Genomic DNA, 18278 nt, shown 5'->3' with positions numbered 1-18278 from the left:
TCTTCCTGGAAAGCGTTTCTTCACATGCGTAAACTATGAGGTCAGTGTCAATCTGTAATCATGTTCTTATAATTTATGTAACTTGAACTCTCTCTAATATTTGTTTTCTGTTGTGAACAAGGATGATGGGTTGCATTATCGTCATCCTTGGGTGGTTGGTGTCCAGGAGGAGATCAAAAGGCTGAGCAAGCGTCTGGATGAGGCTGAGCAGGTTATGAAGGGGGTGTGGAAACTCAACAAACGGATTGAGGACCTGGAGGTAAGTGTATTTCCTTTCTCTTTATTTTTGTTACATTATACTTATTGAGTCAGTAAGTATAACACTGTATATTGTTGTTTCCATGTTCAGGTACAGGTTACAACCCTGTCTGAGCAGGTTGATTACCTCACTGTCGAGGTGGGTACCCTGGAGAAGGTCTGCTTCGACTGATAATCAGAGGTACTTTTTTTTAAAAAGTAATTGTTTTTCAAACCAAACAAAACTGAACTGAACTAGTAGTCTGTGTTGGTTGGTTCCTCTGATTGTATTAATTAGCTACAACGAAAAGTACAGTGGAATTAACTCTGTGTTGGTTGGTTGCTTGCTCTAATTGTGTTGAGTAGTTGATTGTATTAAGTGGTTGATTTGATGTGTAATGACTGCTCTCTATGAAGTAGTTGTTCTATACTGGCTTTTATATTGAATGTTTGGCAGCTAGAGTTTAATTTTTCTCTCCTGTGGTAGCTTAAACTAGTTTAAATAGAGTACCCAAACCCCATTAACTTATTACATCAACCTAAACCATAACGAAAATGGATCCCTTTACCATAAACTCTCCCGGGTTTACTTTGCTCTTAGCTTCGCAGAGCAGTCCAGCAATGGACAGCGGCTTTGCTGAGGCAGTAGGCAACTCTCCCGGGTTAGTGAAACCGGTGCTAAAGAGAAAGTGGTCAACAAAAGAAGACCTAGTGCTCATCAGTGGTTGGCTGAACACGAGCAAGGATGCTATTGTCAGTAACGAGCAGAAGGGAGGATCCTTTTGGAAGAGAATTGAGGACTACTTCAATTCAAGCGCTCAGCTCACTGGCTCCGTTGCTAGAGAGTGGAGTCAGTGTAAGCAGAGGTGGGGAAGGGTGAACGAGCAGGTGTGCAAGTTTGTGGGGAGTTATGAGGCGGCTTTGAAGGAGCAATCTAGTGGTCAAAATGAGAATGATGTCATGAAGGCTTCCCATGACATCTTCTTTAATGATTACCATGTGAAGTTCACCATGGAACACTGTTGGAGGGAACTGAGATATGATCAGAAATGGAAGTCATACTCGAAGTCCAGAGATGGCGCAAAGGAGAAAAGGAAGGAGAATGAAGAGTTGATGCCTGAGGAAGAGGTGATGCCTGAGGAGGAGGTTAGACCGGCGGGTGTAAAGGCTGCGAAAGCAAGCAAACGCAAGCGGCACGGGAATGAAGCTGCTTTCGATCAAATAGAGAGCATCCTGGATGCGAGAAAGACAATTTCCCAGCAGAAACTCCTTGATCGTCTCCTTGCCAAAAATGACACTGATCTATCTCCAAACGAAATCAGTCTCAAAAACAAACTCATTTCTGAACTGCTTGATTGAATTGGTTAATCTCTGTTTTTTTATTTCTTACTTGCCTCAATATGTTTAGTTATTAACTTTGTTGCTTGGTATAGTCTCTGTTTTTTCATTATTTACTTGCCTCAATATGTTTAGTTATTAAGTTTGTTGCTTGGTAGAATCTCTGTTTTTTATTATTTACTTGCCTGAAGAGAAAGAGTTATTAACTTTGTAGTTTGGTTTTTGTTTTGCAGGTCACGGGATTGTCATCATGTCTGGATCACGGGTTGCTATGTCTGATGTTGCTTGGCTGTTGTTGCTTTTTCTCTACGGATGCAGTGTAGTATTTTGTTAGTTTCTACACTGTTGTTGCTTTATGTCAAACGGATGCAGTGTACTCTTTTGTTAGTTTGTACACTGCTACTATGTTCTTAATTCACGGGTTGTACTTTGTTTCTACACTGCTTTTTGTCACGGGTTATGTAACAAACAAGCATATATAAATATGCTCTCTTCATGTATGTTTCTAAATGAAAACTCAACTTCTTCTCATTGTTTCTCTGTATCATCATATATAATTCATTTCTAACCAAGAACACAACTTTTGTATCGCACTTGATCTACTACAAACCAAGAACACAAGAACACTGCATCTGTCTGCCTCTACCGCCTCACCCACAACAACACTGCATCCGACCCCCCAAAACCGTGTACAAACCAACGTATCATATTTATTACATTTCCTCTTGTATTTCACTCTTTCATATAACAAAATTACTTTTACTATCTTACTAAAATTCAAACATATGCAGTCATATAAAATCCAATAAAACTATACGACTACGTGTAAGGAAAACTATCGAAATTTTTTTGGATATTGTAAGTTTGGATATTTTGATTTTAAAATTTTATAATTTTATACTAGGTTGACAATAAAATTGATAATTTGGCTACACACAGTTAATTTTAAAATTTGATAAAATGTTAGTTTGGATTAATTCATTTTATTATTTTATAATATTATACTAGGTTGAGAATAAAATTGATAATTTTAGAATTTGTTTTTTTTTTAAAATAAGGGAAGAATGTCAAGCTCCTCAAATGATGAAGTATATGAAGTTTTTGAAGAAATGGTCGACCAACAAATTGATGATTTCATCGACTCTGTTATAGCGAACGACCCGAAGAGACGAGTGTATATCGAAAGAGATCGGGAACAAGGACACAATCAACTATGGCACGACTATTTTAGTGAAAATCCAACATACCCACCCGAAATGTTTAGGCGGCGTTTTCGAATGAACAAACCTTTGTTCCTTCGCATTGTCGAACGCCTAAATAATGAAGTTCCATACTTTCAGCAACGAAGAAATGGTCACGGAAGGTGCGGCCTATCTGCACTTTAAAAATGCACTTCAGCAATACGAATGTTGGCATATGGTCAAGCCGGAGATGCGAATGACGAATATCTCCGACTTGCGGCAAGTACTGCACTTTTATGTTTGGAAAATTTCACGGAAGCGATAATACAATTGTTTGGAGATGAGTATCTAAGAAGACCTACACCAGAAGATCTTCAAAGACTACTTGACGCTGGAGAGGCACGCGGGTTTCCGGGGATGATAGGCAGCATCGATTGTATGCATTGGGAGTGGAAAAACTGCCCAACGTCTTGGAAAGGTCAGTACACACGTTGTTCAGGAAAGCCGACAATTGTCTTAGAAGCTGTGGCATCACAAGATCTTTGGATATGACACTCATTTTTCGGATTAGCAGGTACCCTCAACGATATCAATGTTCTTGATCGGTAGTGATGGGTTCGCGGGTCAACCCGCCCCGACCCGCCCCGCCCCGCCGCGGGTCGAATCATTTTTTCGATTCAAAAACTCGACCCGCATAACCCACAAACAAAAACTTTTATATCCGCACCCGCCCCGCCAAAACCCGCGGGTAACCCGCCAAACCCGCGGGTAATATTAATTATATTAAAAATAGTTATTTTAATTAAAAATGATTATTTTCTAATTATATAATAATTATTTTAATTAAAAATAATTATTTTTTATTTATATAATAGTTATTTTTTAAAAAATACTATTAAAAAAATATATTTATAATTAAAATTATACAAATATTTATTGTTTTTTATATATTTTACGAAAAATTGTTTTTTTTTTCAAAAATGTTTTTTGTTTTTTTTAATTTGCGGGTTGGCGGGTACCCGCGATTCAAATTCGGCTGACCCGCACCCGCCCCGCTCAAAATAATCTCGATCCGCACCCGCACCCGCGATTTAAAAATTTCAAATGGTTCGACCCGCACCCGCCCCGCGGCGGATCAAACGGGGCGGGGCCCGCGGGCAATGATTAAAATTTCCAGCTCTATTGATCGGTCACCAGTTTTTGATGACATTTTACAAGGTCGAGCACCTAAAGTTAAGTTCAAGGTCAACAACCACACTTATCGTATGGCCTACTATCTTACCGACGGAATTTATCCTAATTGGGTAACATTTATCCAATCCATCAAACTTCCTCAAGGTCCTAAAGCAGAGTTATTTGCTGAACGTCAAGAATCCACCAGAAAAGATGTCGAACGGGATTTTGGAGTATTGCAATCGAGGTTTGCAATTGTTAAAAATCCAGCTCTACTATGGGACAAGGAAAAGATAGGAAAGATAATGAGAACTTGTGTCATATTGCACAATATGATAGTGGAGGACGAACGACACAGATACATTCAAATTGATACATCTGAGTTCGAGTCAGGAGAGTCTAGCCGAAGTTCCAAGGTGAAAAGTAGAGAAAGTGTCAATGTCCCTATGCTTACCATTCACAATCAAATTCGGGATCCACATATACATGAACGTTTGAAAGCTGATTTAGTTGAGAATGTTTGGGAAAAATATGGTAATCATGATGAATAATCTTTGTATGTTCATGAATTCTCAATATATTGAATAAAAACTTTTAAGAAATATTTTAAAATCTTTTGTAAGTTTATGTATTGAATAAAAACTTTTTAAAAACATATTACAAAATATTCTCTCTCTTATTGAATTCTCAAATTGAATAATATTCAAAAAAAAAATTTAAAAACCAAAATTTTTTCCATTATATTGAATATTCACTTTTCAAAATTTAAAAACCAATTTTTTTTTCATTATATTGAATAAAATTCTCATTATATTGAATATTCACTTTTCAAAAAAAAAAAATTCCATTTTTTGTCAAGCAAAAATTATTATTTTATTCTTATGAACTCACACTTCAGGTTCATTGATGGAGAAGCAGAATTGATCCGGGTTCATCACTATTCATGCTCCCCCATAAAATTAATAAACAATACTTATGAGAGGGGTTACATGCTCTTAGTCTCACTCTCACTGGATCTCGGGCGATCTTATCGGAGAATAAGATTCGAGGTGGTAAATAAAGGGATCGGCAACCAACAATGAATCGTCACCACGACCCCAACCCTTTCGATGAGGAAGATGAAGAAATCGTCAATCCCTTCTCCGTAACGCTTTCTCACTAAATCTCCGCTTTGCATTTTCTCTAAGTCGCCTTTGGATTTTATGCTTATGAATCTAGATCTGTCATCCCTGTTTCGAGCAGTGCCGAGGTTATGGATCTCCGATTTTTCATCTGGATTTATTGTATCGTTGGATCTGGGAACTAGTTTAGGATTTTTCCGAGAACCTACTGGCGTTTAGCGAGTAATTTGGAGTGTAGTAGTCTTTATGAGTGAGACTCATTCCTTTAGATTTGGATTATCAAACTCAATGGTGAAGTTTTCCTCTAGGTTACTACTGACATTGGATAGTTTTACTGATTGTTGTTGAATATTTGCAGAAAGGCGGCGGAAGGGTTCCTGCTGCATCTAGACCAGTTGGATTTGGCCAAAGCCTCGATGCTACTGTTGATATTCCCTTGGATACCATGACTGTAATCACTTCTTTCTCTCTCCTAAACTCATAATAAACCTCTTTCTCACCTGCGTTTTTAACTGCTGCAGGACTCTTCACAGAAACAAAGAAAGCTTGCTGACTGGGAAGCTGAGCTTAGGAAGAAAGAAATGGTTAGTAACACTAACCACTTGATATGTATTTGTCAAATATAACCTCACCCTGCTGACTAATGTTTATTTGTACAACTCTATATTCTTTTCACTCAGGATATTAAGCGGAGGGAGGATGCTATTGCTAAATGTTAGCCAACACAACAATTGATGATAATAGTTTATCATTAGTTTTATCTACCTGTAGTGGTGGATAAATAGCTAACTGTTCTCATCTTATTTTGTTGCAGCTGGTGTTCAAATAGATGATAAAAACTGGCCCCCGTTTTTCCCAATCATACACCATGACATTGCTAATGAGATACCAGTCTATGCACAAAAGCTGCAGTACCTGGCTTTTGCTAGTTGGTTAGGTAAGTTCTGTTTGGTTTGTTTTTGTTTCCGTGAAATGTTTCTACTGCGTTGAATTGACGGGGGCTTGTATTCTACTGCTGGCTTTCAGGTATTGTTTTGTGTCTGGTATTCAATGTGATTGCAACCATGGTGTGCTGGATTAAAGGCGGAGGTGAGCTTGACACTATCAGTTTATGTTTTATTTCTATGGGTAATGAAGTTCTGATTGGATTTGGTTGAAGTTGAACTAATGCTTATTGTTTAATATTAATGATAGGTGTAAAAATATTTTTCCTTGCCACGATATATGCGTTGATTGGATGTCCACTTTCTTATGTTGTATGGTACAGGCCTCTCTACCGAGCCATGAGGTAGTTCTCCTTTTAACTAGTTTTCTTCCAATGGTTTTCGTACAAGTCATTATTAACTGGACAGTTAATATAATTGGTGTACTTTTCACGACCTTGTAGGACTGACAGCGCTTTGAAGTTTGGTTGGTTTTTCTTCACTTACTTGGTGAGTCATACAAACTTTTCATATCTAAAATTTTGTACCTTACCTAGAAGCAGATGTAGTTTCCATTTCCCATATGATTGACCTATGCTCCTCACAGATTCACATTGGTTTCTGCATCGTTGCCGCCATTGCCCCGCCCATCTTTTTCCAGGGGAAGTCTTTAACGTAAGTCTTTCAATCATAGCCAAAGATTCCCTTTGCGCTCGAACTTTATTTGTTACTTCGTGTATAGTTGATTAGTCTAGTGAGTATTTCACTTGGAAAATTCTAAATTGTTTTGATCGATTTGAAAATACGGAGTTTTAACTTAATAACTATAACTATAAATTTTTGTTTGAGCTTCGTTCACTCTAGCTGTGATTCAACTTTGTAAAACTTTCTCGGACAGAGACACGTAGTCGACCGTCAAAATTAATGCTCTAGAAGATTCCGGGTCTCTTTATGGTTTGTTGCCTTGGGATAATTTGATCACATTCTATTTCTATGATCAACAGGGGTGTGCTTGCAGCAATTGATGTCATCTCAGACAGTTTATTAGCAGGGGTACAACCCGTATTTTATATTTTTATTTACGACGCTCATATGTATATGCTCACCTTGAAGAAAGCTTAATGATAGCTAAGCTAAACCAAACCTTAATGAATGAATGCAGATCTTCTACTTTATCGGTTTTGGTCTCTTCTGCTTGGAGTCACTTCTGAGTCTATGGGTTCTTCAGGTAAGCTACTGATTAGTAACTCCATGGCTTCTTTAAAAATTGTTAACCGCAAAGGGATTTGCTAATTTTAACCGGCCAACATCTGAATTGATCGTGTTTCGTTGTGGGTGTGCAGAAAATTTACCTCTACTTTAGGGGGAACAAGTAAAACGAAGGGAGACAGGACAGGGTGGTGGTAATTTTCCCCTTAGATAAAAAAAGGTTTGAAATATCTCGTATGAATGTAATTACCATTTTACCGTTTGGGTGCGTTATGTTGTGGTAAATTTCTTTAGTTACTATAGTTGCAAGAGAGAGAGAGAATGGGTTTGTTCGGCCATTTCTGTAGGGCTTTTTTCTTCAGTGTCTGTAGCACAATATCTACTCTGGATATTTGGATTATTTTTTCTGTGAGTTGAACTATTAAGACAACCATAGCCACAAACTATTTCGAGTCTCTCGTTTTGGTCTGAACGTTACAACATGTTGGATGCTATTTCTTTAAATAACTCGATCAGGTATCTTTTACAGATAGTTTATGTAATCTTTCAAGTCTCCTAGTTTGGTTATATACCAATGGTGAAACTGAAATTCATGCGTGTTAACCGTTATATAATTGTCTTTGTTGACTGGTGATACCAGGCTTGAAAGAACTTTGTCAAGGGCCTTGAGCAAAAGAGAAAGCTTTGGTCTAATTCATTTTGTTCCCCGGAGAAGAAATAAAGATTCGAAGCTGAAGGGATATAAGGGATATACGGAACGTGTCAACGGGACCCACATAAAACACTCATGGATCACCCACATAAAACACTCATGGATCACCCACATAAAACACTCATGGATCAAATTCCATAACGGATCAAATTCTATAACGGACCACTTGGATCTGAAAAAATCTATTTTGGACCCCTTATAATTTGAATTTCTTTTAGAATTAAATTTAATATGAAAGGTCAGCAAAACATCCATAAAACATTAAAACCTAAAAACTTTAACTTATTTACCAACCCAACCAACTAAATCCGAGCTCAAACTCAATACCTAAAACTTGGCCCATATTCACTTAACTTTAAATATTTAAAATTAATTTTTATTGTTTGTACCAGTTGTACAGTTATATCACTTGTATTAGTTGTACTAACTGTACATTTGAACTAGTTATACAATTTAATAAATTACTAGATTTTGATTCACGCTTAAAAAACACGGGCTTGTTTTTCATTTATTGATCGAAAACTGATTTATAAACTACCAATATTTTTTATTCGAACCATAACAATTGAGTTTTTAGGTTTATATCAATTGTTTTTTTTCTCTTCAAAATATGGTATTTGTTCGAAATATGGTAGTTGTTCTATAATAATATTTGAGCTTTAAGAATTTTTTTCATATCTGACCTAGATTCGTGGTTAAACCTATAGACCTGATACATTATATATAATCCGGTTCAGATTTAATGAAAAAATCGTTATTTAAAAATTCGATAGAACCCAGTAAAAATCCAAAAACTCACTATTAACCCGCAATCTGATGATACCTTTGATCCGATAAAAACACAAAATATCTGATAGTATTTTTTTAAAAAACATTGATTAAATTACTCATATATTTTTTAACATTGCATAAATTTGTGATTCTTTAGAATATTATGAAATTTTATTAAGTTATACAAATAAAAAATGATAATATAAAAAATCTTATTGATATGACAATATTATTTTATTTTCGTTATTAATAACCTATTATAAGTTTGTATTTTATTTTAGATTTAAAAATTGATTTAGAAGTTTCCAGGTTGCCAGGAGGCGGCTGAGAGGAAAAAGAAGGGAACATTAGGATAAATCCCTAAATACTTTGGAAGTTGAAAAAAATATAAACATAGAACCAATAAGACATATTGGTCTAATCTCTCCTGCATGCATGTGTCAAATATATAAATATTATATTTTCAATAATATTTTATTTGGAATTGATACGTTTACTAGTTATACTAGTTGTACGATTTTTAGAAAAAAATCATCTTCATCTATTTGGCCTCGAGGCCAAAAAGCTAGATGCGGAGCCAAATTCAACTATTGCTTTAAAAACGCGAGTCACCGGAAAGAAGAAAAAGATTGGGTTTGATGTATGATTTATGTATTTTTGTTTTGCAAATAACTTTTTTAATCGTGATGTATTAATACAATTCTTATAAACAGTTGTAAAATTTTAGTTTGTTTATCAAGATAATAAAATATATTAGAAACAAACAAAATTGCAACAAATAATAAAAATAATCAGTAAAAATTTTAATTAAGAATTATTTAACAAAGAAATCATTTTAATCACATAATTTTGTTAAAATTACATTTAATTAGTAAATGATATAAATCAGTTGTTGTAAATGATATGTATTTTTGAATAACTTCTTAAAATTGAGACTAATTTTTTGTAAAATGAACTGATGCAAATAGTTTATATTTTTACATCAATTATTAAATGTTTTTTGTAAATTTTGTACATCACCATTTTCAGAGTCACTTTTTAAGTGATGTAAAATTCTTTTACATCATTTATAAATAATGCAAATATTAAAAATAAATGATGCAAACTATTTTTTTTTTGTATTGTGGTGATATTTGATTTTTGTTTACAGCGTATTAATGATGCTGTATAAGATGATTATGCAGAACCAGTGAAAATGTTGGTCTAATCAAATAAGAGAAACTTTAAAAATATAAGGTATATCATATAAACTTATAGGGTGGTGTAATAATTGCAAAAATAAAAAATATATGTATTCTAAAACCTTAATAAAAATAGGAATATATCACAAAATGGCCTTGTAACATTGACATTAACTTAAACTAAAAATTTTCAAAAGTTAAATTATGTTTTTTCAAAATAATGTGGTTAATCAAGTAAATAAATAGTTAAAGTATAAGATAGATTATTTAAACTTATGAGATGGTGTAATAATTGTCAAAAAAAATTACATAAAAATATTTAGGTTAAATTATGTTTTTTCAAAATATTACGATATTAGTGTTCAACCACGATATTTAAAACATGATACATGTTTAAAAAGTGATGCACAATACAAAATGAAATAACATAGTATTACAAGTATTTGAGTTATACCAGGTCGTACATAGTTGTACTAGGTTATGAGTTGTACCAGTTTGTACATAGTTGTACTTTGGCAGTGGAATCGAAAAAACTTGTTGTACCACATAAAATTTAAACTTATCTCGGTTGTACCACTTCTTTATGTGTACATGCCTTTGCCCTACTAAAGTAGAATCATTAATTTGGTTAAAATGAATTTGGTGTATGTTTTTCAAAAATATAGTGGACAAACAAGTTAATAAACCTTAAAAGTATAAGACATATAATAGTTATTTACTTGTTTAGCCACATTATTTCTGGAAAACACACACATTGAGCATCTTTATACAAAATATATGATAAATAACATTTGTGACATGGTATGGATACGTATATAAGTGGTACAACTAATAAAATTATATTTTGTGTATTGTACAACTAATTTGTGGTTGTGGCATCTGAGGTTGTGGCATCTGAGCTCAAGATAAAGCAAGAGATGTCACGAGTTTTGATGCCATTTAACATGGTGGATAACAAACTTCAACGTCGATGCCGCTGTAGTGGAACAGGGTTGAAGACGAGGAGTCGTAGAAGAAAAGACGTAGAGAATGAGGAAGAAAAAATCCTACGCCGGCGACCATAACGTTTTTTAGTTTTGTGTTTTTAATTTTATTTTAATTTAGTTTAATTAAGGGTGTTAAAGTAATTTACATGATAGAGGTCCATACAGATTTTTTTTGGATGCTGTAGAATACCATTTGGTCCATATGGTCCATATGAGATTTTGGTCCAACACTCATTCAACTTCAGACCTTAAACACATAACCTCCATCTCTCCAATTAAAGTCTTCCACGTTTCTATTCAAATATCCGAAACCTCCAAAAATAAGCAAATATCCACCGTGCGTCCCTCCATGCTCTGTTCTAGTTTTATCACTTTCATCGGCAACTCCACTCTCTCCTAAACTTCAATATCCAATTATCATTTTTATAAAATAATTAAAATCAAGTACCATTATGCAAATCTATATAATTTAGACAACTCAAAAGAAACCATGAAGTATAGAAGATACATATTGCTTGTTTTCGTGCGGCTAGAAGTGTTTTACTTGTCAACAATTATCTTAACAGAGAGACTAAAAACTTATCTGAAACAAACATCACATAGTGTTTACTTGAGGAAATCAAAACATGAGCCACTCATTACAGACCACATCAGATCAAAACCATAACTCATTTGCCATTTGTTTCCTATAGACTCATTTGCCTCCTCTCATTTGGTTTCACATCTTTACATCACCACACAAAAACCCATAACTCAAAATATCCTTACCCATATTTCTTTCATCATATCCAAATCCTCATCACTCAACCAAAGCTCTCCCAAAACAAAACAAAACAAAACAAAAACAGAGAGCTTAGGCGGAGAAGAAGAGGAAGAGGAACAAATCACCAGCAGCAATGGCTGTTTCAACAATCTACTCAACTCAAGCTCTCAATTCAACTCATTTCTTTACCTCCTCCTCCTCCTCCAAACAAGTCTTCTTCTACCGTCGCCAAACCAACCGTAGATTCAACACCATCATCACTTGCGCCGCACAACAAACCGTGGTGATCGGACTCGCTGCCGACTCCGGATGCGGCAAAAGTACCTTCATGCGGAGGCTGACCAGTGTCTTCGGTGGAGCCGCCGAGCCACCAAAGGGAGGGAACCCTGACTCCAACACACTCATCAGTGACATGACCACTGTGATCTGCCTCGACGATTACCATTCCTTAGACAGAACCGGTCGCAAAGAGAAAGGAGTCACTGCTTTGGACCCACGCGCCAATGACTTTGATCTCATGTATGAGCAAGTCAAAGCTCTCAAGAGTGGTATCGCCGTCGAGAAACCCATTTATAATCACGTCACTGGACTTCTTGACGCACCTGAGCTTATTCAGCCTCCCAAGATTCTCGTCATCGAAGGTCTTCACCCAATGTAAGTAGGCCACTCATCACTCTGTTTTGTCTCTCAGACAACTTCAAGAGTTTGCAAGTCTTTACTTTCTTGTCGGAATCTTGGATTTAGATTCTAGATAATAATATATTGAGTATTTGAACCTTTTGCATGAAATATTATAGTTTGACGATGATGAAATTATATTCGACTAATTAAGTTAGTCTATAGTTTTGGTCATGCAATATTTTTATAATAATGTTTTATCTACTTGTGAAGGTTTGATGAGAGGGTAAGAGACTTATTGGACTTCAGTATCTACCTAGACATTAGTAATGAGGTCAAGTTCGCTTGGAAAATTCAGGTGTGTTTCTTTATCTATTTCATCTTCGTATATATATATATATATACATAAGATTCGACCGTGACAATGTAACGTATCAAACGAGTTTGTGTCACAGAGGGACATGGCTGAAAGAGGTCACAGCTTAGAGAGCATCAAAGCGAGTATCGAAGCACGAAAGCCTGACTTCGATGCATTCATTGGTATAAACTCATATTCAGTCTTCATTTCCTGGAAAATTTTGTTGATAACAATGTGCATCAAATGGCTTATGCAGACCCACAAAAGCAGTACGCGGATGCGGTGATAGAAGTGCTTCCAACACAGCTGATTCCAGATGACAATGAAGGCAAAGTGTTGAGAGTGAGGTTGATAATGAAGGAAGGTGTTAAGTACTTTAGCCCGGTCTACCTATTCGATGAAGGTTCAACCGTCTCGTGGATACCTTGCGGCCGCAAACTCACCTGCTCGTACCCTGGTATCAAGTTCAACTATGCACCTGATTCCTACTTCGACCATGAGGTACATTGGTTGATATTGCAGAATGAGTTTCGTTTTTTTTAGCTCTTGGTTTGAGCATTTTGTTCTCTCTCTATCAGGTTTCGGTTGTTGAGATGGACGGGCAATTCGATAGACTGGACGAGCTGATTTATGTGGAGAGCCATCTGAGCAACCTCTCGACCAAATTCTACGGGGAAGTGACTCAACAAATGCTGAAACATGCTGATTTCCCTGGTAGCAACAATGGAACTGGACTTTTCCAGACCATTGTTGGATTGAAGATCAGAGATCTCTATGAGCAGCTCATTGCGAACAAAGAAACTGCTCCTGCAGAAGCTGCTAAAGCCTAAAACAAAAAGCAAATTATAACCCGTCTATAAACCCGTTTGCAGTTTCTTCTTTCTTTCTTTTATGGATTTTTTTTCATGGCGAAAAGGACTATCTTGCTTTGGTTTGTAATTTATGTGGAGATGGTAACAGAAAATTCTGTAATGTAGAGAAGTTAATAGCAAAGCAATAAAAATTAAATTAATACAATATTATCCATTTTAAAGTTTCCTCATCAAACCTTTTAAGCAATGGAAAGAAAGGTTTCTTCCTATTGATCATATACTCATGTTTGAATCTTAAATAGACAAATATCGGTTTCGAGTTACAAAATGCACAGTTAGTAAACTTCCTTATTGACCCGACCCATATAATAAGAAAGCATACAGCCAAATAGTAAAGTCCCACTCTTTTGCAAACCCACCAACTGCTACTTTGGGTACCAAAACATGCCTTTGATGCCTTCTGGATCAGCCTCAAACCCCAAGTTTTGATAGAAATCCACAACTGCATGACAAATTCAATAACTCTAAGAAAGAAGAAGTCTTGATTACAAAAGTTTGTATGGTGATTTGATATTTGTATTATTACCTTGACTATCTGCAAAAAGAGATATATTACCAATATCTCTCTGAAGAAGAGCCCTTACAAGCTTTTCCACAAGAGCTTTACCAAGCCCTTGACCCTGAAAACCAAAACAACACTTATTAACATCAACACACAGAAGAGTTAGTTCTTTGTTTTGGTTACCTGATACTCAGGATCAACAAGAACATCCCAAATTGTAGCATTAAAGGCATGATCCGACGTGGCACGTGCCATTCCAATAAGCTTCTTATTCTTCTGCTGCTGCTCATTATCTCCTTCTGTGTCAAATAACTTCTCCAAAATCCGCTAAGATATTCATCAAAACATCGGATGAGTGAAGATTAAGGTTAATTGAATGAAGCACCTGATGATGATGATGATGATGATGATGGCTTCAATACAGAATGCAATGTAGCAACCATATAACTATTCTTCAAAGCTGCAGCTAGTTTCGTTAGTGGTCTCCGAGGCCATCCCACCTTTAATATTATATAATCCAAAATGAGAGCCTTTTTTTTTGAAGTAACATCAAGAAGAAATAGAAGCTTTTAAGTTTTAACTAACCTTGTCACAAAGGGTTTGAAGATCATAGACATCAATTTCACCACCAGAAGAAAATATGATCTCTTCAATCAACCCATCTTGAAGAGTTCTCTCAACCAAAGTAAACTCCACAGGAAGTAATGGTTCCGTGTCTTCATCTTCTTCGGTTGTAGAAGGTGGTTCCACAAGTTGGGTCGTGTTATTATTCTTTACAAACCTGAATCAATCAATCAATCAAGCATTCAATGTACCAGGCTACGAGCACGAAAATTATGAAACTTTGGAAGTACCCAGATCGGATTGACTCCCAGAAATTAGCCCGGAGACGCAAAGTCTTCAGCTTTCTGCTTCCTGAAGTAGCCACAGAGTCGTAAACAAATTGAAGCATAAGACTTTAGATCCTACCGAAGGAGTTCAAATCAACAGATTGAAGCATAAGTACCCTGGTGACTTGGATAAGCGGATTTGGAGAGGAACAGAGACTGATTCGATGGATATGAATTAGAATTGAAGGAAGCTTGCGGAAGGCAACAACACGAGTAATAAGAACACGAAGATGAAGAAGAAGTTGGGATTAGTATCATTTTTTGGGTTTTGTGGCTGAGAGTAGAATTCAGACAAGACTGGGAAGATAGTTTGGTAACGCTTTTAGCTTTACGCCTTCCGTTAGAAGCTTTGGGCTCTCGTCATCTTCTTTTCTTTTTTACTCTTTTGCCCTCTCAGTTTTTTTTTATCAATTTTGATAATTCTTAAATTATCGGGGAGGTCACGATCCTATTTATTTCTAAAGCATCAAATTCAGAGCAATCAAGCTTTAAATTTTTTTTTGAAACCACATCTCTAGAAATAACCTAACCAAATATCCAAAGCAATTTTTTAGCTCTTTCATAAAATTATACAGCAATAAAATTTAAAATCACCACAAAAAAAAATTTACCGTCATTACCAATCAGACCTTTTATTTTATTTTATCACATGACTAAAAATTGAATACATAAATTTCTAAATTGCAAGAGAAAGGTAAAAGATGTAAAACTGAGACTTTGTGAATTTTTTTTGTATCAATGAAAATATTAAAGTTTACATATTTTTTTTCCATTATAATAAATTCACAGCATATACAAAATAGAATGAAAAATTAATGATTCAAACCAAACTGCTCCCATATTGAAAAGTAACTCGCCGGCTTCTAGGGCCGCCACCAATTGTGTGTCGCCACGTCATCAATTCTCATCCGACGACAGCCAGCAAACTCTGTCGGACGGCAGGGACAGAACAGAGTAAGGATCCGAAGATTCCAGTGAGAGCATAAGCAATTGCACAGAAGGGAAGTGCCTCTGGCTCCTTGGCCGACAAAGCTGCTGTTCCAAGTCCATGAGCACTGTCCACTTAAATAATGTTATTAGATTTTTCCTCATTTTGATTCGAAATGCGAAAAGATGATATCTGTAAAGAAGTCACCTTGAAGCAGTTGCGATTCCTCGAGCAATAGGATCATTTAAACGCAGTTTGTCAAGAACAACTTGTACAAAGTTAGCTCCAATCAGACCAGTCACAACCACTACAGCTGCTGTAAGCGACGAATTGGTCCCTGAAATATGTCCAAAAGAGTCGCTAAAAATGTTCTTTAATGTACTCTGCTGAGGAGAAGAATAGCATGTTATACCTTCAAAGAGTGATACAATGCTAAGGGCTAACGCAACCGTGATGCAGCGAGGTAGGATTGAAACCGTTAAAGATGGTTCCAAACCAACTAAACGTCCAACGAGAGCAGTGGAGTAGAGCGAGAATATCGTTGAAACAATCACAGACGTAAATATCTCAGCTGCGTGCCTTTTCACAAGCTGGGGCAAACCAAACAGATTGTCACCACTTTTCTAAAGAAAAACAAGAACAAGTGTGTTGTTACCTTTCTCTGTTTGAACATGGAGAAAGCGAAAGAGAGAATGACAGAGCCAAGAAAACCCATTAAGATGTCACCAGCACCAGGATCCGATGCTACTTTTGTAAGGTAGTTTCCTGTCACCACCATTAAGAGTAGTGAACAAAAGAACTTTTACTTTCTGTTCTAGGTCTTTCTTTCTCTCTTGTTTGAGTGAGTTTTACCTAAAACAGGATCAAGTCCAGATCCTGAAGCATACCCAAAAGCTAGAGCAGCGAGTAGTGCAGATACAGCGCAGCAGATTATCGGATGGAATACTTTCTTAATAGCAGATGGCAACCTAGACAATACAATAAGAATAGCATCAAGCTAGAGACTTGAAACTTGAGTAGAAAACAAGGAAAGGGTTTAAATTGTACCCGGTACCGACAATGTAACCTAGAACAGTAGAAGAAAGAAGGAAAGGGAGACAAGTCCTTGCACTTGTCCCCAACGAATTAGGGTAAAACATAGCACCAACAAACGACGCAACAAAGATCCCACTCCAACTCCACAGCTCAAGTGCTGAGAATGGTGAAGGTTTTGCCATAGGCTCAGCTTCCGTCATCTCGGTATTCACCATTTTCCTCACTGCAATAGCTGTGAACCCTGCTACACAAAGAGACGCCAACCATCCACCAGCTGTACAAGCATTTGATCAAACATTAAACAGAGCTAACAAGATAACATTACTATGAAGGGTACCATAATAAGAAGAGAATGATTATATACCAACAATGTAGCAGATTTTGAGGCCGGAAGCCGCGGGAATATCTCTGACGGAAAGAGGGAGAACCACAAGAGATGGAACGTAGAACAAAGGAAGCCATCTCTGGATGAACAGAAACGCTGGCTCGAAGAAGTTCATCATGCCAGTTGCAGCAGCGGGGACAACGGTATCTAATATCATAAGAACAGAGAAAATACAAAACATCCCAAACAAAGCGCTGGGGAACTTTATGGAGGCTGCTACAAAAGCCTGTTTCAAGAACTGGTCTGCCGCTAGTATGATCCCAAGTGACACCAACAAGTGCGCTATCGCCAACACCTAGTGTGCATAACAACGAGGATGAAAACCTAACGTGGTAGACAAACATCATAAAATCTTCAAATCGTTAAGCTTACGTTACTAGAGATCGTTGATGTGTTCCCTGTCCCTGCCCCATCCGCGGCCTGAACTGAGAGTTTTCTCCCAAAAGTCATCTCTCGAGAACCCATTTGCAGGAACTTACTCCTTTTTCCATCTAGTTTACCACATTTCGATAGATTTAGCTTCTGGTGTCCATTGGACTCCAAAGTGCTCCCATTGTTCGACTGGAATCGGATCTTGGGATACGAACGGCGGTTTCTTGCTGAAGAAAGAGATAAAGGAGAGAAGAGAGGAGCTGCTAAAGGAGTAGCCATGGAAGTGGAGACGACTTGGCTGTGATTTTGCGAGACCACACATCATAGTCTTCTCAATCTTCATTTAATGACAGGAGCTGGATGACAAGAACTTGTATGGACGAGACAGAAAGTTTTATCAATACAAGATGAGCTACTTTTGTCTCTCTTTTTTCCCTGGTTAGGTTTTTCGGTTAAGAAATATTTTTATCTTAATTAAATAAACAAGGCCTACTCGAACCAGAACCTGCCGAACTGAATCAAAAGTTGGGTCAGAAAATTCGGCAACTGAAAAAAATTTTAGTCCGATTCGACAATCGGTTAGTTCGGTTTTCTAAAAATATTTTTTACCAAATAATATCAATTTTAACCAAAATTCCGAACTGAACTAACCAAAATCTGAACCAAACTAACCAATTTTTTTCTGGAATTTATTCAATTTAAACAAAAAAATTTAACCGAACT

The 18278-nt window shown here is 36.4% G+C and overlaps 5 protein-coding genes across 6 annotated transcripts; 3 read left to right on the top strand and 2 right to left on the bottom strand.

The window, feature by feature from the left end:
- Positions 1 to 792: 792 nt before the first annotated feature.
- On the top strand, positions 793 to 1596 carry LOC106362502 (glutathione S-transferase T3-like). Its single transcript, XM_013802396.1, has one exon. The coding sequence runs from the start codon at positions 793 to 795 to the stop codon at positions 1594 to 1596; it is 804 nt and encodes a 267-aa protein (XP_013657850.1).
- Positions 1597 to 4830: 3234 nt separating this feature from the next.
- On the top strand, positions 4831 to 7628 carry LOC106365606 (secretory carrier-associated membrane protein 4). Its single transcript, XM_013805045.3, has 12 exons — positions 4831 to 5073; positions 5409 to 5501; positions 5572 to 5634; positions 5731 to 5764; positions 5865 to 5987; positions 6077 to 6139; positions 6245 to 6338; positions 6438 to 6483; positions 6581 to 6648; positions 6978 to 7026; positions 7136 to 7201; positions 7317 to 7628. Exons 1-12 carry the CDS (start codon positions 5008 to 5010, stop codon positions 7347 to 7349), a joined length of 798 nt encoding a protein of 265 aa, XP_013660499.1. The 5' UTR covers positions 4831 to 5007; the 3' UTR covers positions 7350 to 7628.
- Positions 7629 to 11124: 3496 nt separating this feature from the next.
- Positions 11125 to 13588, top strand: LOC106451744 (phosphoribulokinase, chloroplastic). The gene is made up of 5 exons (XM_013893726.3): positions 11125 to 12249; positions 12487 to 12571; positions 12669 to 12753; positions 12828 to 13072; positions 13150 to 13588. Exons 1-5 carry the CDS (start codon positions 11729 to 11731, stop codon positions 13399 to 13401), a joined length of 1188 nt encoding a protein of 395 aa, XP_013749180.2. The 5' UTR covers positions 11125 to 11728; the 3' UTR covers positions 13402 to 13588.
- Positions 13589 to 13630: 42 nt separating this feature from the next.
- LOC106365605 (acetyltransferase NSI) lies at positions 13631 to 15207 on the bottom strand. 2 transcript variants are annotated; one of them, XM_013805043.3, is made up of 7 exons: positions 14952 to 15207; positions 14800 to 14860; positions 14531 to 14726; positions 14331 to 14445; positions 14129 to 14244; positions 13970 to 14063; positions 13631 to 13885 (listed from the first exon to the last, which is right to left on the bottom strand). In XM_013805043.3, exons 1-7 carry the CDS (start codon positions 15091 to 15093, stop codon positions 13809 to 13811), a joined length of 801 nt encoding a protein of 266 aa, XP_013660497.1. In that variant the 5' UTR covers positions 15094 to 15207; the 3' UTR covers positions 13631 to 13808. The 2 variants fall into 2 exon arrangements, with proteins under 2 accessions (XP_013660497.1, XP_048614726.1); XM_048758769.1 differs by having other exon boundaries at positions 14129 to 14246; positions 14342 to 14445.
- A 338-nt stretch (positions 15208 to 15545) lies between these two features.
- Positions 15546 to 17987, bottom strand: LOC106365603 (plastidal glycolate/glycerate translocator 1, chloroplastic). Its single transcript, XM_048758768.1, has 8 exons — positions 17556 to 17987; positions 17163 to 17478; positions 16811 to 17072; positions 16616 to 16731; positions 16419 to 16528; positions 16176 to 16353; positions 15971 to 16100; positions 15546 to 15890 (listed from the first exon to the last, which is right to left on the bottom strand). The coding sequence occupies exons 1-8, from the start codon at positions 17832 to 17834 to the stop codon at positions 15740 to 15742; spliced, it is 1542 nt and encodes a 513-aa protein (XP_048614725.1). The 5' UTR covers positions 17835 to 17987; the 3' UTR covers positions 15546 to 15739.
- Between the last annotated feature and the right edge of the window lie 291 nt (positions 17988 to 18278).

The sequence above is a fragment of the Brassica napus genome, chromosome C5 (assembly GCF_020379485.1).
Source record: "Brassica napus cultivar Da-Ae chromosome C5, Da-Ae, whole genome shotgun sequence".
Classification (NCBI taxonomy): Eukaryota; Viridiplantae; Streptophyta; class Magnoliopsida; order Brassicales; family Brassicaceae; genus Brassica; species Brassica napus.
The sequence above is the reverse complement of the archived record's forward strand: the minus strand, read 5'-3'. Positions and strand labels throughout refer to the sequence as shown.

Bases quoted from the DNA above. Each gene is read 5' to 3' on its own strand.
- LOC106365603 (XM_048758768.1), bottom strand. From the start codon at position 17,834: ATGGCTACTCCTTTAGCAGCTCCTCTCTTCTCTCCTTTATCTCTTTCT. The intron at 16,354-16,418 runs GTAACAACACAC...GGTTTGCCCCAG, and splicing joins CCATGTTCAAACAGAGAAAG to CTTGTGAAAAGGCACGCAGC. The intron at 16,101-16,175 runs GTATAACATGCT...GACATATTTCAG, and splicing joins CATTGTATCACTCTTTGAAG to GGACCAATTCGTCGCTTACA.
- LOC106365606 (XM_013805045.3), top strand. From the start codon at position 5,008: ATGAATCGTCACCACGACCCCAACCCTTTCGATGAGGAAGATGAAGAA. The intron at 5,074-5,408 runs GTAACGCTTTCT...GAATATTTGCAG, and splicing joins AAATCGTCAATCCCTTCTCC to AAAGGCGGCGGAAGGGTTCC. The intron at 6,649-6,977 runs GTAAGTCTTTCA...TATGATCAACAG, and splicing joins TTCCAGGGGAAGTCTTTAAC to GGGTGTGCTTGCAGCAATTG.
- LOC106362502 (XM_013802396.1), top strand. From the start codon at position 793: ATGGATCCCTTTACCATAAACTCTCCCGGGTTTACTTTGCTCTTAGCT.
- LOC106365605 (XM_013805043.3), bottom strand. From the start codon at position 15,093: ATGATACTAATCCCAACTTCTTCTTCATCTTCGTGTTCTTATTACTCG. The intron at 14,861-14,951 runs GTACTTATGCTT...TGGCTACTTCAG, and splicing joins CGCTTATCCAAGTCACCAGG to GAAGCAGAAAGCTGAAGACT. The intron at 13,886-13,969 runs GTAATAATACAA...TTTGTCATGCAG, and splicing joins TCTTTTTGCAGATAGTCAAG to TTGTGGATTTCTATCAAAAC.
- LOC106451744 (XM_013893726.3), top strand. From the start codon at position 11,729: ATGGCTGTTTCAACAATCTACTCAACTCAAGCTCTCAATTCAACTCAT. The intron at 12,250-12,486 runs GTAAGTAGGCCA...CTACTTGTGAAG, and splicing joins ATCGAAGGTCTTCACCCAAT to GTTTGATGAGAGGGTAAGAG. The intron at 12,572-12,668 runs GTGTGTTTCTTT...TTTGTGTCACAG, and splicing joins AGTTCGCTTGGAAAATTCAG to AGGGACATGGCTGAAAGAGG.